General features: G+C 40.6%; 1 protein-coding gene across 4 annotated transcripts in view; it reads right to left on the reverse strand.

Annotated features, from left to right (window-relative positions):
- Nucleotides 1-990: 990 nt before the first annotated feature.
- Nucleotides 991-15345, reverse strand: part of ARFGEF3 (ARFGEF family member 3) — a 90828-nt gene continuing 76473 nt past the window's right edge. For 3 of the 4 annotated variants that reach the window (XM_074580608.1, XM_074580607.1, XM_074580610.1), the window contains 8 exons: nt 14338-14466; nt 13614-13790; nt 12933-13047; nt 12192-12294; nt 11416-11547; nt 9748-9878; nt 4747-5977; nt 991-4001 (listed from right to left, as the gene is read on the reverse strand). In XM_074580608.1, the coding sequence (XP_074436709.1) occupies nt 3810-4001; nt 4747-5977; nt 9748-9878; nt 11416-11547; nt 12192-12294; nt 12933-13047; nt 13614-13790; nt 14338-14466 (2210 nt within the window). In that variant the 3' untranslated portion in view covers nt 991-3809. Of the gene's footprint in view, nt 4002-4746; nt 5978-8732; nt 8805-9747; nt 9879-11415; nt 11548-12191; nt 12295-12932; nt 13048-13613; nt 13791-14337; nt 14467-15345 lie in introns of those variants that run through there. The other variant, XM_074580611.1, reaches the window with a different exon arrangement.

Consider the following 15345-nt stretch of genomic DNA (forward strand, 5'->3'; position numbering starts at 1 on the left):
CAAATATATGCGCTGGCCTGTGACCATATCAATTGGGGTCAAACCCTGCTCCTGTTACACAGGAAAAGTAGCACTTTCCAGGTGAGGATGCTGTTTTGCAGAGTGATGAGCTATTCCATGTGCCTAAAGGTAAAAGATGATGAGATGTGATGTGAAAACGTGCCTCTGATTGCTGTGGTGCCCCTGAGGAGGGTAGTGTGAACTAGGCAAAGGCGGAGGGGTGCAGCTCTGGTACCTGAGAAGGATGCCAAACCACCAAACCCCCATTTTTTTTTTTTTTTAAGCAGTTCAGTTACATAAAAATTACCAGCCAGTCATTTTTAAAAATAACTGGCCAGTTCAATAAAAATCAAACCCAACTCCTATAGAAATCTATGTGACAGAAAAGTAAGTGCAAGAAAAGAGAATAATGTGTTCATTAACCAGAGCAAACTCAGGCTATGATACAGAGACTCTGGTTTTTCAAGGCTCAAATGTTCGGATTCAACAGCAAAGCTGGTAATATGCCACTGTGATCTCATGCATTACGTTATGGGGCTGTAAGTAAGGATTTGAATGGGTAATGTGAGAAAGACTTACACGTGTGGCTACGAGGGCTACTTTGTGCTACTGACTGAGTTGTTTCCTTGCTCACAAGTGGAAAGTGGAAAAGCTGCTGTGGTGTGGTACAGCTGGGCATGATTGGGGGTGTTCAGAGTTCAGAAGTCTTCTGAGGCTTAGGACAGGCTGGTGCCAGTATCCTTTTCCGGGGACTGTTCTGGCAGACTCCTCCTTTGAGCTAAAAGCTTGCTTTATGAGGCCTGAAGGTAGCATGCTAGCAGCCATAAGCCCAAAGTATGCATGAAACAGACTGCAGGCGTCTATGAAATGGTGACTTTACATGTTTAGAGTTGTACTTCCTTGGGGCTTCCTGATGTCTATGGCTAAACTAGCACAAAAAATAGCTGAGTATGTGATGAACCAAGTCAATTTTTTATTTATTTATATTTTGGAGTTGCATCAAAAAGCTTCTGCAGCTCAGCTTAATGGTTCCTGAAGTGGCTGTGGGATGCTCTCCTCACTTCCTTACCATTTTATATGTAAGGAAAAGGAAGAGCAGCACATGCTAAACTTCGAAGCAGCAGACTTTACGTCCTTTTAAATTACATTTCTGGAATCACTCAAAGTTACTCATAACCTTTTATGGAAGGTTGTTAATGAGTAGAGGCACTAAAGGTGACAGTGGGCACTTAGTGCATAATTTGGATGGCAAAGTTTACAATAGGGCAACAGCAATATAGCAAATTTACTCCTGCTTGTTTCCAGTATGGTATTTGTAGTGTAAAAAGTTGAAATGAAATGATATTTTTGGGTCAAGATGGTGGCTAATCAAATAACACTAGGCTATGCTGTGTTCATGGGCTTGAGGAGGGTGGTGGAGGAACATTGTCACTTCTAGAGCTTTTCTTTCTGTTTTACAGAAGGATATTTGTATTGCAACCACAACACGTAACCACAGCGTTGCTTAGATACTAGGCCCTCTTCTGGAGTCCTGAGTGATTCCATTGGTATTGCTATCAATTTTACTTCTCCAACATAACTTAGGGATTTGCTTTAGTTAAAACTAAATTAGTACAACAAGGATCTGCACCCATTCAATGCATTTGTATAAAGAAACTAACAGAGTTTTGCATACAGTTTATTATTCTGATTTCTGTCGTTGGCTAATTAATGTACTGCTTTAAAAGCAGTTCTGCATAGATGCCCAATAAAAACTTTAAGAAAAATATAACCACCCTTTTACTCCACCTAAAGATGTGTAAGAAAGACTTGGCAACAGAAATCAAACCATGCCACTACTCTCCCATATACCAAGGGCTAATCTCAACTGTCCCCAAGGAAGTATTAGAATTGTTGGGGGAAAATTGACAATTGATAAAAGTGCTAAATTACTCATTTTTAAAATCAATGGAGGTGGTAAGAAAGAAAGTTGTTTTTAAGGAATTTTTACGTGAAATAACTTAGCAAAGGGACGCTTTGAAAGAAAGGTAAACAGCATGACTGACACTACGGAAAGTTAAGGGACAAATATGCCCTGCACGAGTCCGGCAGATGACAAGTGGGAAGTTGGCAATGGAGGGAAAAAGCAGGATGATAGTGGCAGACTCTGTGAATATATCAGCTTGGGTGATGTCTGTTCAGTGCAGCCTCCTGGCTTCCTCTGGTTTTCTATATTTAAGATGCTAAAAGCAGTTAGTTGTGCAAAATCCAAGCCTGATTGATAGAAAGAGATGCCATTTTGAGGCTGCTTTGGAGCAGGGACTGAAGCTGTATATTTAGTTGGTGTGCACATTTTAAAAGCCTTGGGAGAACATCATTAAGGGGTCACCCAAGATTAAAATCAACTTAGTTTCAACAAATTATTTCAACTTCTAATCATCAAATTATGCAGTATGGGAGCAGGAGATGGAATGTCCCAGGGGTTGTGACATAACTTGTGCAGCAAGGTAACCCTTTGCTGTGTCTAGTGTGAACAGCATCGCATATGTGTTTGACAATACAATAGTCAATCCTTCCCCTTCTCCCCGCCTTAATAATATCAGCAAATTGTAGTAGTGCTGTAGGAGTGCTGCACAGAGGGGGATGTACCTCCATGAGGATTTGTTCCCTTCTGTTTACAGCAGCAGACAAGAAATGGGAGAGAACCAGGAAACGTACCATCCTTTCAGACTATTTTCCATCTTGATTCAGCTCAATGTGGAGTGATAAGCCAAGTTAAGTTTAACAATGGCGATAAGGGTGTTCCTGGCTACAGCAGCTCTATATAAGCAAACATATAAATTTCCAGTAGAAGCATAAGCTAACTTAGCTGTGGTGTTGCTTAAACTGGAACACTTTATCTCTACTCTGTTACTTGAATGTTGGATACTGGCACATGCTGGTATTTGCTCTGTGGTGCGTCTTCTGCTCAGCTTCACAGGAAACAGCAAAACAAACTTCCCTGTTGCCCGTAGGGGGAATTAGACACCTGGAAAAAATGCTCAGCTGTAGGCATAGGTGAAGAGGCAGCCAGGGTAGTGGTGTAGAGAGGGCAGCATGAGAGTGCCATGTCTCTTCAAGCAATACTCCACAAGAGCAATGAAAGGATGAATAGTCTGTGCTTGGTTCACCAGTTTTAGACCTGGGATACTTTAATAGTCACTTATTAGCTACCCCAAACGTGACCAGACTTCAAAGGCTCTTCTCAGAGCAAAATAAATTTCCACTTTCTCTAGTGAGTGAGGCATGTAGTTACTATAATAATCTTTATTTGGCTTTCCTCTCTCATGCTAATTTCAGAAGGGAAAAAATTTACCCTAAACAATTGTCCCCTTTTCACTTGTCCTATAGCCCCACCTTCTTCTTGACTTTTATTTATTTATTTTTTTAAAGTTACATAGGCTTACTGGCCTGGTTTGACATCCGGGTGACAGCTGTATTCACAGCTAATTGCAAGCGTGGAAGTTCTGCTGGAATTTACTGTGGCTCCCACTGTTGCAAATTGGAATTAAAATGAAGGCTACTGAAATGTATCACCCCTTCAGGTACCACCCTGATTTACTGGCAGTTTCTGGACTCTGGCGCCAGACCCCCCTGGACACACTCATGCTTTGCCTCCTTTGCTAGTGTGAGGGAGGGACACACAGTCTGAAGTGGACACAGGATATACATCAACAAGCTCATTGTTTCTTAATTTATCACCAACAAATAGGCAATTAATGAACCTCAAATACTTCTTTGCTGTATACCTTGGATGTCTTCTCCCCTTCGCAACAGAGCACAGCTAGGTTTTAAATGATGATATCGTAAACTCGGCCCACTCTTCCCAGCCACTCCCGTACTGCCTGGCGGACGCGGATGTCTGTCACGTGGCAAGTCAGCTGGCTGATACAGGGGAACACTGCTGGCTGCAGGGCTGTGAATGTTTGGTCTGGCAGGGCCTGAATCTGGTTGAGAACTGTCAGCACCATGTTGGTCCATGCCTACAAACAAATTGGATACAAAAAAAGACTCTTTAGAAGACCTTTCTAAATAGGTGAGCCCATCACTTGAGGCAGAAAATAAGATGCCTGGTGGTTGCAGCCTCATGAAGAGAACTGAGTAATGCCAGCGTATTCATTCAATGTTCACTGTGTCTTCCTAATTCACGTTCAGTACTGTAAGTCACTGTTTGACTTTGCATTGCAGGTATCACACTCACCCTTCATCCCCTTTTATTTCATCCCACAGTGAACAAATACATTGACTGATTTGTCCACTTGGACACACAAGCAGCAAGTTTCTGTTGAGCAACAGAGCCCGCTATTTCTGCTGTGGAATTAAGAAGAAAACCTTCTTAAGCACAAAAGCATTGTGACAAGCAGCATCATGTTTTCAAAAGCCCTTAAGTGGGCTAGAGCCCTTAGCAGTAAGCAATGAGTTCATTTTAAGTTGTTAGTTCTTCGGACTAAGTGCTGCTTTGGCCCCAGTCACAGAAGCACTCTTGAAAGCTGTATATGCCCGATAACACTTCCCTGAAGACTGATTTTCTTTTGATAGGACAGAATCAGGTTTTTATCAGTGCCAGCTGCTGAAATATTCAGTCCTCATCATGATGACTTCTTTATGTAACCAAGACATGTAATGAAGAGATTATAATCATTATAATAACAGCAATAGAAAAAAAATATTTATAGGTATCTTTTTAGTTATTGCTATTATTATTAGCATTCTACAAGTATATCCTACCTGTATCTGGGCCTCAGCATCCCTAACAGATATATTCAGGGAGCTGACTGTGGATCCGGAGCGTGGTCTCTTCTCTTGTCTCAAGATCTCTGGACCAGCACTGAACGAATGCCTCATTTGACCTTGATCTATAAGATGTTGTGGCCTTTGGAGTATGGGTGAGTCTGGCCCTCTTGAACCCAGGAGCTCCCCTTTCTTTTCCACTTTGACCTCTTTGGTGAAGGATGTCATGGACTGTTGCTGTTTTCTTTTCTTGTATTCTGTCATGAGCTTGGAGATAGTTTTGTCAGTGGCTATGGTGTAGATCTTGTTGCCAGCACTCTCCCACCATTCTTTTTTCCTGGTTTGCTCTTTTTTCTCTGATTTAGGACTTAGGGGTGGGGGTAGCAGCAGCATTTCTCCACTCTCTCCTCGGGGTGTCAGGCTGTCTCCCAGTTGGTCCCTGATTTGACTCCGGTCATCTTCTGATGGTGTGTCCTTTCCCGATTGCCCTCCAGTCGATGGGGTAGAGGTTTCCGAGTAAAAGGATGGTAAAATGAAGAAAGGGTCGCCTCTGAACACTGGAGGCTCCTCTACGTTATTCTCCAGGTCCAGATGCATCTGGATATAGTTGTTGCACAGTTCCATACAGAGCTTATGAAGCCGCTTGATGAGCCATCCCCAGTCTGCATTGCTGACAGGCTGTACACTCAGAGATGGTATTCGAGCCCTCCACTGTCTCTTCTCCTTCCCTCGTGGGGGACTGACCTGGGCAGTTTCTTCAAAAATGTCTTCATCTTCTGAAGAACACTGCTGTGATGAGTCTGTGCTTCTCTCATCATCTTCAAAGAGGATCTTCTTCACTTGCTCTGCAGTGATGTTCTCCTGGTTTGTCAGGATTGCACAAATCAAAGCATGGAAGTAGATGTTGAAGCTCATTGCTGACTGGCGATACAAGTTGGCAGCTCCACTAATGCCAGACACTTTTTTCAGCAAACACTTCAACCCCGGTCTGGTGTCAAACTCTCTGGCTGTTCTGTAGGAGTCCAGCAGTAAGTCAAAGATGACAGCCAAGTTTTGCATGGAGATGTACCTGAGAAAACCAGCCAACTTGTTTTCTGGTACTTGTATTGTCATTTTCTCCTCCAAGTTAGAAGGGCCTTTCACAAATTCTTCCAGTAAGATGTCGTATAAATTCTGGAGCAGTACTTGGTGGGACAGCAAGCTCACCACTATTGTCCTAAAAGGAATACTTGGTAAACCAAGCATGGGAAGGAAAAAAAAAATATTAAAATGGTGCATTGTGCTTTTACTAGAAATACAGGAACGCTTCATATTTTAGACTCTAACATGCAAGATGCAAATGAAAGGCCAGATTTTTCAGAGCCTTGTTACAAAAAAGTGTAAGAAGATAAAAGTTGTCTAGAATGGTCTTTCAGGTGCTCTTTTTCAAATACTTTCCTAGAAGGGAAGACACTTACATTGGTTAAGAAAGATAACTGTCCACAGCAAGCACACTAATGGCACTTATGCATAGGTGGTATTAAAGCTCTATTGTAACTTTCGTCCCTTTCTCCAGAGATGTCTAATACTGGGGGCTTCTCCGTTTCGATTTCATGGCAGCTGCAAGCACTCTCAATATTTCAGCCTGCTACATCTGAGGAATTTGTTAACACACAAGTTATGCAGCACTTCCGCCATTGGTCCTTGACTATATTTTCCATTTTTGTTGCTGAACTTTGGCTAAGTTGAAATACCCATAAAATTCTTCCACTAGCATGTCAACAAGCCTTAACAAATTGAGGCCAAAACTAGTTTACCACTCTGTTTCCATTTCCACTAATGCCAGGAGTACTTCTTAAAAATAAAACAAAGAGCCAACCAACCAATAAAAAAAATAAATCTACAGAACCATCAGCAGTGCAATGGAGCATGCAGAGAAGCTTAAGTCTTGCCGAAGGGACATTTCACTGTTTGCTCTTAAGACTTTAACTTTGAACAGTGAGACACTAGCATGGAAATACCTGTTCCTAACCCTGTTTCTCACGTGATACTGGGTGATTCTTCGTTGTGCTCCTGTTGGAGAGATGCTGCGAGTTGTTCTAGATCTCACCAATTTTTGATTTGCACAGGAAACCCAGAAACGGCAAATTCCCCCAGCCAAAGTTTTCAGGTCATTCACTAGTAAATAACATCGAGAGGCTTACGGGCAAGGGGGGGCTAGGAAGAAAGCGGGAGATCAGGACTGTTGTTTGGTATTTCATGGATTTTAAATTATAAACTGTGAAACTTATTTTAAGGCTTTTAAAAAAAGGTCTTTGCATGAGGCTACAGCAGTGATGTTATAAATGAAGCTGATGCTCTGGTATGCATAGTAATACTTGTTCTGATTTAGGGAACTATGATGGGTCACATGTTAATTAGCACCGCTATCTAGTGAGGAAGAGATTTTTCAGTTTGCTTGCAATACTTAAGTTTTAGGTCTAAGTCAAAGTAAATCCTCATGTAACTTAAGATGTTCAGTTGTAAACCTTTGATTTTTTATGTTTTATTTTTTTTTGCAAAAACTATTCTACTTTCATTAAACAACTTTTAAAAGTGTTTTCAAAATACCAGACCAAAGAGTCTATTTTTTTGGGGGGTGGGCGGAAAATCATATCAAAACAATTTTGAGAATGAAACACCTAAAAAAAAGAAAATAGATCCAGAAAAACACATATTTTAACTCTCAAAATTTGGCCTTATGTTAATTGACTTATAAAAGCACACAAATGGTCCTGAGGTAAAAAAACCCCAAACAACACAAAAACCCAAAAAACCCAAACCTCCTGAGACTTTTGAAGGACCACCATATGCTTGGCCATGTAGAAGCTATAGGCCAGACAAAACCGTGCTTCTGGGGTTAATTTACCTATGTCAGTTTGCTTACTATGACACAGCTGTCAGTGCCTAAACACCAGTAAAATTTAATAGTGTCATTATCTGACGGTGCTAAAATCTTGATGGTTAATACATACATTGGGGCTCTTTATGGGGAAGTAGTTTTCTGCTGTAAAAGTCATTAGAGGCTCTGACTCAGAAAAGCTCTTAAGAGCATGTATAAAGTTCAATGAGTGCTTGCATTGATTTCAAGAGACTCATCCTGTTCCACAAACAGGATCAGAATGGAGATCTGCTTTTGCTTCTAATAGCCAAAAAGTCAATTTCCAAGGACAGTTTAAAAGTACTGCTCAATTCCGAAAGAAACTAGTACAGAGCTATAGGTGAAAACGCACAATGCCAAAGCTGGTTAAGGACAGTATTTTCTTATTCTGCCCGAAGTTTCAAACTGAAATATATTATTACTTTTTAGGAAGAAGAAAAGCTCCCTTACCCCAGCTTCCTGTGAAACGGTGCAGCATTAAGGAAACAAAAGCAAAAAGGGAGAAGAGAAACCCCACTAAGGTTAAAGTAAAACTTTTGAAAGGCCACAGTTAGTAGCATGCAAGACTGGCATATTACTGGCCTGCTGTAGCAAATAATATGAAAAACAGTGGCACGGTCAACTTTTGAACCCTGTTTTGGTGAAAAATGAGCGTTGCTGGGGTAACATTTGCCTATTGGCAGGTACACTTTTTGCAGTTGTTTAGACAAAGCGGAGTGTGAGAGCATTCAGAGTTTGTATTAATTGCAAGCTTTACTTATTTATTTGTTTAAAGACAAGCAAGACCCACGCTACCTTTACAAACGCAGCGGGTTAGATTGCATGGCTTTCACATGCCATGAGAGGGGAGTACTCCAGTCTTTTGCTTTGCATTCATTGTAACAAGAAGAATGATCTGCAAACCTTTGGATAAAGCAGATATTTTCCCACCAAGAAGGAAGGGTTTAGACTCTGATCTCAACCTTTCTTCGTCTCTGTGCAGGGCCCTGTTCTCTGAAGGTGAGGCAACAGAGCACCTGTTCTTGGGGGGAAACTTCTGTACAGCCGCGTAAGTATAAAGACATCTTGCATGGTCTTTCTTCCTGTCCATCCAAAGAAGGACCATCACATCCTGGCTCCTTGTTGCAAGCAATAGTTTAGTTTGGAATGAGAATGCCTGAAGTGGTACAGAAGCAGGTTTGGTATCTAGTAAAAGACAATTTCACGCCATGTATTACGTACCTTGCAATACAAACACAAACCCTGAATGCAGAACTCTAATTCTTGGCCCTATTGATGTTACAGCAGTTGTTTAAACAACCAAGTGCAAGCAAAAAGAAATATTCTTTGACATGATCAGATTGTCATGCAAATGCATGAGTTTCTGAGGTGGTAATATATAGAAGGACTTCCACAAAAAATAAAATGCCAAGCAAAACCAGCGTTCCCTAGATCAGCATGTTGACAGTTTTGCAGCTTTGAGTGTGCTCTCTTCAATTTACACTGCTGTAGTTTATCCATTAACTTTTTCTACCTTCTTAATCCAGCAATACTGAATTTAAAAGACCATTAGTGAAGCAGACATTGCTTCATTTGTTGGGTATCACTACAAACATAACAGCACTTCCAAAGCTTTCTTCAAAGCGGTATTTTTAACTCTTACTTCTTGAAGGAAAAAATCTTAACACTGGAAAAATTTTCCTAGTATTTCCTATGAGAATTATTTTCTTAATTTTATCTGCATTTCCTCTACTTGAAGGCTTTGTGTGACTTATGTATCCTTCAGGTTATTTGTAAACTAACAACTTTTACTGTCTATTAGAAGAGTTTTCCAAGGGCCGCATTATAGACCCTGACACAGGCTTGTCTATAACTGTAACAGCTCTTGCACGTGCGTGCTCAGCAGTGCATGAGCATGGGAACATTTGGAGTGCCGACGGTAGTAAACTATTGTCTCCTGTGCCACAAAACCTAATTTTTATTTGATCGGTGTATTTCATTTTCTTGATGAGACCTATGGAGGGGCATGGTTTGCCAGGCTCTGTTCACTTCTCCGCCAGCCTGACAATATTTTTATCTTGCTTTTAATGACACAGTATTTTCATGAGAAGATATTTTACCTTCTCTGGGTATGCCCATTTGGTTTCTTATCTGGTGGCAGGTCAATGATGAGCACACACGACTGGGCATGTTCAAATCCTTCCTTGTTGCTAGGGGTCTTTGGGGAGCACTGAGTCTCCAGCATGAAGACCTAGAAAACAACAAGTTACACGAAACAATCAGTTTAGCACTTGCACTGGGTCCTTGGAGGGCCTGAGAATAGGATTTCCTGTATTTACTTTACAGTGATGGAGAGAATGCAAGGTACCCCCCCAGGCAGACCCTCCCTAGAGCATGCTGCTTTCGTAAAACACCCTCAGAGCCGTGGACACTCAGCAGAGCACAGGGCAAAGGACAGATATCTTTTTCTTTGAACTTGTATAAGGCATGGCACCAAACACCAAAACAAGCTTTCTACTGTCTATACGCTACTATCAGAAAATATCATGTATAGTGGAGACAAGGATCTGTTTGCATCGTTAGCCTGTTGTACCTAAAAAGGTTGGTTGTTGGAAGGATTATTTTCAGCCATAAAGATACAACAGACACCTAACTTGCAATTCGTTGAATGGGAAATGGGGAAACAACTCTCGGTTGCTGTAGCTTTGTTTTGTATCTTAGCAGTTGTGTCAAATCCCCACCAAGAAGGACTCAAGCAAGTGCCACTGAGAGTCTACAAGAAAGGTATAAATGATACACAGTCCATGCTTTCTTGAGTTCTGCATCTTTAAAGCATTTTTTCCATTCAAAGTCTGCCACTGCCCCATTATTTGTGATCACAAATCCTGGTCTGTGTGTCTCAGATTTTCAAGCAGCATCAGGGTATGATTAATCAGGTGAGAAATTGACACCAAACATCTGTTGGCTCTTTTAATCCAGCTGCTTTCCCATGCTGGAACTGTCACACTGTATTTACAGTTTTACGGTACCCTGCAGGTCATTAAGTTCAGTCTGCTGTATTTCAAAGAACTTGTTTCATGTAACTATTTTCACAAAATGAACAACCTCTACTGTAGTCAAAAGGACCCTGAGAAGGTTGTCTCCAAACTTGCTCTGCTGATTAGGAGTTAGTGGTGAGTTTTAAATGGTTTGTTAGATGTCAGCATTATCCTCTAGTTCTCAGTAACTCTTTCTTCTCTGCAATCTCTACCCAGGTATTTATAGAGAAAAGAGGAACACAGGTTTTTTTCAACTCTGCTTTGATAGGTTGAACAAATCTTGTTTTCTTGTTTCATATCACAGTCTCTGTTTTGGTGCATTTTTTGCCCTTTGAAATTATCATTCTTTAACAGAGTAATTAAAGAAATATATGGCATTCTAGTTGAGAATTGATAGTGCCACTACTATTTTCTCTTCTCTATCAGAAACATTTCCACTGATGTACTCTAGGGTTGCCTTTTTACATTACACAGCAGGCTCATTGCCAGTCCTCCTCAGGTATGTATGCATCTTGCCCCACCCTAGGCATTCCTAATTTCTACTTGCAGGGGGACTGTTTTAAGTTTTTTGTTTCTAGTTTTTATTACTTTTTTCCAATACTACTGTTAGACACATATATGTTAGTCTGGTGATGAGGAAGTCTTTGCCCATAGGGCTTGTGAGGAAGGTGGTGGTAAACATATACTTTCATGAAGAAAAGCCCCAAGTTTAAAATGTTCTCTGACTTCCCCGGAAATGTCAGTCAGTACCTGTTGTGCCATGGCTCTGATTCTCCAGTATTCAGCTTCAGCACTTGGCGAGAGGGAGGGGGCTGCCACCTTCACTTCACAGGCGTCTCCACTAAAGCTTTCAGAACCACTGTGGAAATAGCCCAACAGGTTCTATAGAGAGACACAACATCAGACTTTCACTGTGCGTTAAACGAAGTCAGTGACTGTAGCGTTGTCCGGCCTGCTCACGTGCAATACAAGATTCGGAGTGATCTGTTCCATTACCATCAGCTGGTCACCTGCTATTTAGCAATTGATGTATTTGATGCAAAGACACTACAACTTCTTATGTAGTCTGGCCTGTGATGACTTCACAGGATTTTTTTTGTTACAAGAAAGATAGCAAGTTAAGAAATAATCTATTCGGAGCATGCAGCTACAGGATCAAGTAAACAACTTCGTCTTGTCTAGTTTTAGCCAATCCAGAGAAAGAAATAGATCAAAAGGTAAGTTTTCACCTACTAAACTCTTCTGATTTCATACTGGCAGGGCGATTTGAAATAAGTCAGGACCATTAGTGACTAGTGTTGTCTGCACATGTTTAGAAAAACTGATTTCAATGTCCACAGTTGATCCAACACCTTTCATTGTGAGTGAACTGACAAGATAACAAAAGCTACCACATAATCCTTATACTTCTTTTCTTGGCTCTGTACCCAAAAACTTTACTTAAAAAGAAAAAGCAACTTGTCAAAAGTTAGTGATTCTATAACTAGCGTAATTACATTTTGACTGTCAGCAAAAAGGCAGTTTACCTTTACTGGCTCCAGAGTGGCAGAGAACGCATCCTGCAAGGCACAACACGCAAGCCTCCACATCTCTTCAGTGAAAACAGGCCCTGCTGTCACTAACACATACCTGCAAGGGCACAGGAAAATGTTACCATATTCAAGAAGGAACTAAACGATTCTTACTTGTAGTGGGAGAAGGTTGAAAACAAAACAAAAGCCCTACTCAGTAGCTACCTAATGATATCTAATCTCCTCAGTTGTTACCCTGACCTATTTTTGTAATTACACTGTAGTTTTGACTTTTTTTTCCCCCCCCTTTGCTTTTCCCCTTTAAGTAGTCATCTTGCCAGGACGAAAACCACACATTGTATAACTACATGATGCAGTGTTTATTTTGATTATGACTGTAATAACCTGAAGACTGTGAAAGGTATTAATTACCTCTAAAGACCTGTGAATTCCAACAGAAAGACACTTGATTATTTTTCCTAAGGATTAATTATTGACTAACCGCATATAAGTAATGTACAAGTGCTTTTTATGGGAATGATACACAGAGCAATGCCTAAAATCACAGGTTCTGAAGCAGACAGAAACAGCAAGAAAAGGTTAGTAAGTCTAAAATTAATTATTCAAATAACGATAGACATATTGTAGACTTCTTTTGAGGTGTGAGCCAGCTTAATCAGTCCACAAGTTTTTCAAAGATATAAAGACATCTTTTTTTTTTTTTTAATATGATAAGAGTTGAATAGACTGTGTTACCTGATACAAGAGCAGCCAACTCTGGAAATAATTTCTGTTGGCTCTGCTACACAGGCTACCAGCAACTTGAAAAGATCTTTCAGCATAGTATTGATCATATTTTCATAACCAATATCTGTAAGGAAAAGACACAGGCTGGTTTCAACATCATTGCCTTTTTATTATAATTAAACAGTCTTGCTACACTTACTGCTATTCAGAGGCTTTGCAAAACCAAATCTTTTTATGCAGCTATCACTAGAGTTCAATTCTGAAACATGCATCACATCAAACTGAAATAAGAACAGTCCTTTTGTTGTTAACAATATAAAATGTCTGGGCTTAAGTGGTACTGGAGAAATTCCATTAGATCCTGTTTCTGGATATTGTAGTTCTTTATGATCAAAGTCTTAGTACCTTCTTTTAGAAAGTATAATATAGATTGTGATGATTTAATTTTGAAGATAGCCCTGCTCCGAGCGGAGGCTGGACTAAATAACTTCCCTAGGTCCCTTACAAGTTAATTTCTTCCATAATTCTAAACCCTATAAAGAAAGAAAAAAAGCCCAAACAAACAGAAATTTTCAACCCTCTTCCTCTTATTTTATGCTTGAGTAAACAAAAAGCAAATAAAGCGTCTCCCCCCCATTCAGCAACATGCCACTGATGGCTGTCAGTAGATGTGACAGTGCAATGACATACCTGAGTGTATGAAATTTTGAATGTGCTCCACTACGAGTTCACAGGAAAGGCCGATGGCATGCTTAAAATTAGCAGATGCCACATCCCAGTAAGAATGGTCACCGTGGCTGCGATGGAGCCAAAGAGACATCGTGGGAAGAAGAAGATGTACAACTGCATAAATGCCAAATCCTGGGCCTTAAAATAAACACAATGATGATTGTATATTTTTGCTTAAAAAGCCTACACGCACAGTAAATTTGCTAAGTTGTTGCAAGCTTGAGGCCAGGGACAGTGCCAAACAAAGCAGGCTCTGAAACTTTTTTTTGTGGGAAGAGAGGGGTAAGCAGTTTTGCATCTAGCTGTGAGGTAGTATAGGAACATTTAGCCAACTGTTTACCTGCTGTCTTTCCCAGCAGGTCTACAGGAATATATAATTTTCTATTTCCCTTTCCTGGACACCAGACAAACGTTTTCTGTGGCTAGGGCATTGATAGAGTACTGCACCTCTTTGTGCAATAAACGTAAGAGTATGTTGAACATACTCTTACAAGATGCCTTTTGTCAACATAGAACAGTGCACTCACTGGAACAACAGATCACGCTCTGTGAAAATCCCTTGCTACTTGAGAATGTCTCTGTGCAGCTCTAGCATGAATAACACACTTCAGAGAAGAGGTTTAGGATTGTAAGAAGTTTGGGTCAGGGCTCTACTAGCTCACGTTTTATCAAGCCCTTTCATTACCAGGTGTCTTGGCAACGTCCCTCAGCAATTCAAAGAGCAGATCCAAAGTCGGAGGCTGGTGCTGGCGGGGACAGTTGGATATGGCAGTTGTTAATTCTTCCAGCAGAATAATCCACACATTGATAAGACCTACAAGTAAGGAAACAAAGATTAAAAGCCACGGGTGAGATACTGCATTGAGTGCTTGCCTTCAGAAAGTGATGGAGGCTAAGAAATCAACTAACTTAAAGATCATGGGATCTTGCATGTTCACTGTTGGTGTGTAATGTCTGTGGGCAGTATCAATTTCTGAAATGATGGTCTCCTTTTCCTTGCCTTTTTGTTACATTTGTGTTTTGTCCCATCCTTCCTCCTCCAAGTACATCTCGTTCTGGTCTCCTTTCTTAGTCTACTACTCCCACTAGTCCTCTTTAACCTTGGGAGTTTTTGTTATTTTTGCAATGGGCCATTTTACACATCTCACTACCATTGCAAATGCTGCCCAGAATGGTTTGTACCCATTTAGGTTATGGTTTTAGGTAAGGATCCTAAGGTGTCTAGTCATAATTTAACTGTCTCTATTTGCTACCCAGAACTGAACAGTAACAGTACCTCATGAAGTATCATCAGGCTGCCTCAGCATCTTATCTTTAGACGTTAAGAGGTCACAGAGAGAAGAGTATTAAACGTGGATATGGCAGAGCCGAACGACTACCAGAACAGCAGTAAGGATACAGATAGTGCTGTGAGTTCATATCTACGTGAGAAAATGAGTATCCCTAAGAGATTATGGGAGACAACTAGTTTTCAATACAATTTTGAAGATGGTTAGGAATTGCTGCCCTTTAATTTTTCACTGAAGTACTTGCTAGTTCCCCATGATATTATGTCCACTAAAAAGCCTACTGGTAGCCATGCTGTCGTAGTCTGTGTCTGCATGATACTTGCTGGCTAATTATGTTCCAAAAGCAATATAAAAGGCCGCAAGGAAATTTTGTTTAAGATGCACTGAGTTTGCTGACTGCAAGA

Source organism: Larus michahellis, chromosome 3 (assembly GCF_964199755.1).
Source record: "Larus michahellis chromosome 3, bLarMic1.1, whole genome shotgun sequence".
Taxonomy (NCBI): Eukaryota; Metazoa; Chordata; class Aves; order Charadriiformes; family Laridae; genus Larus; species Larus michahellis.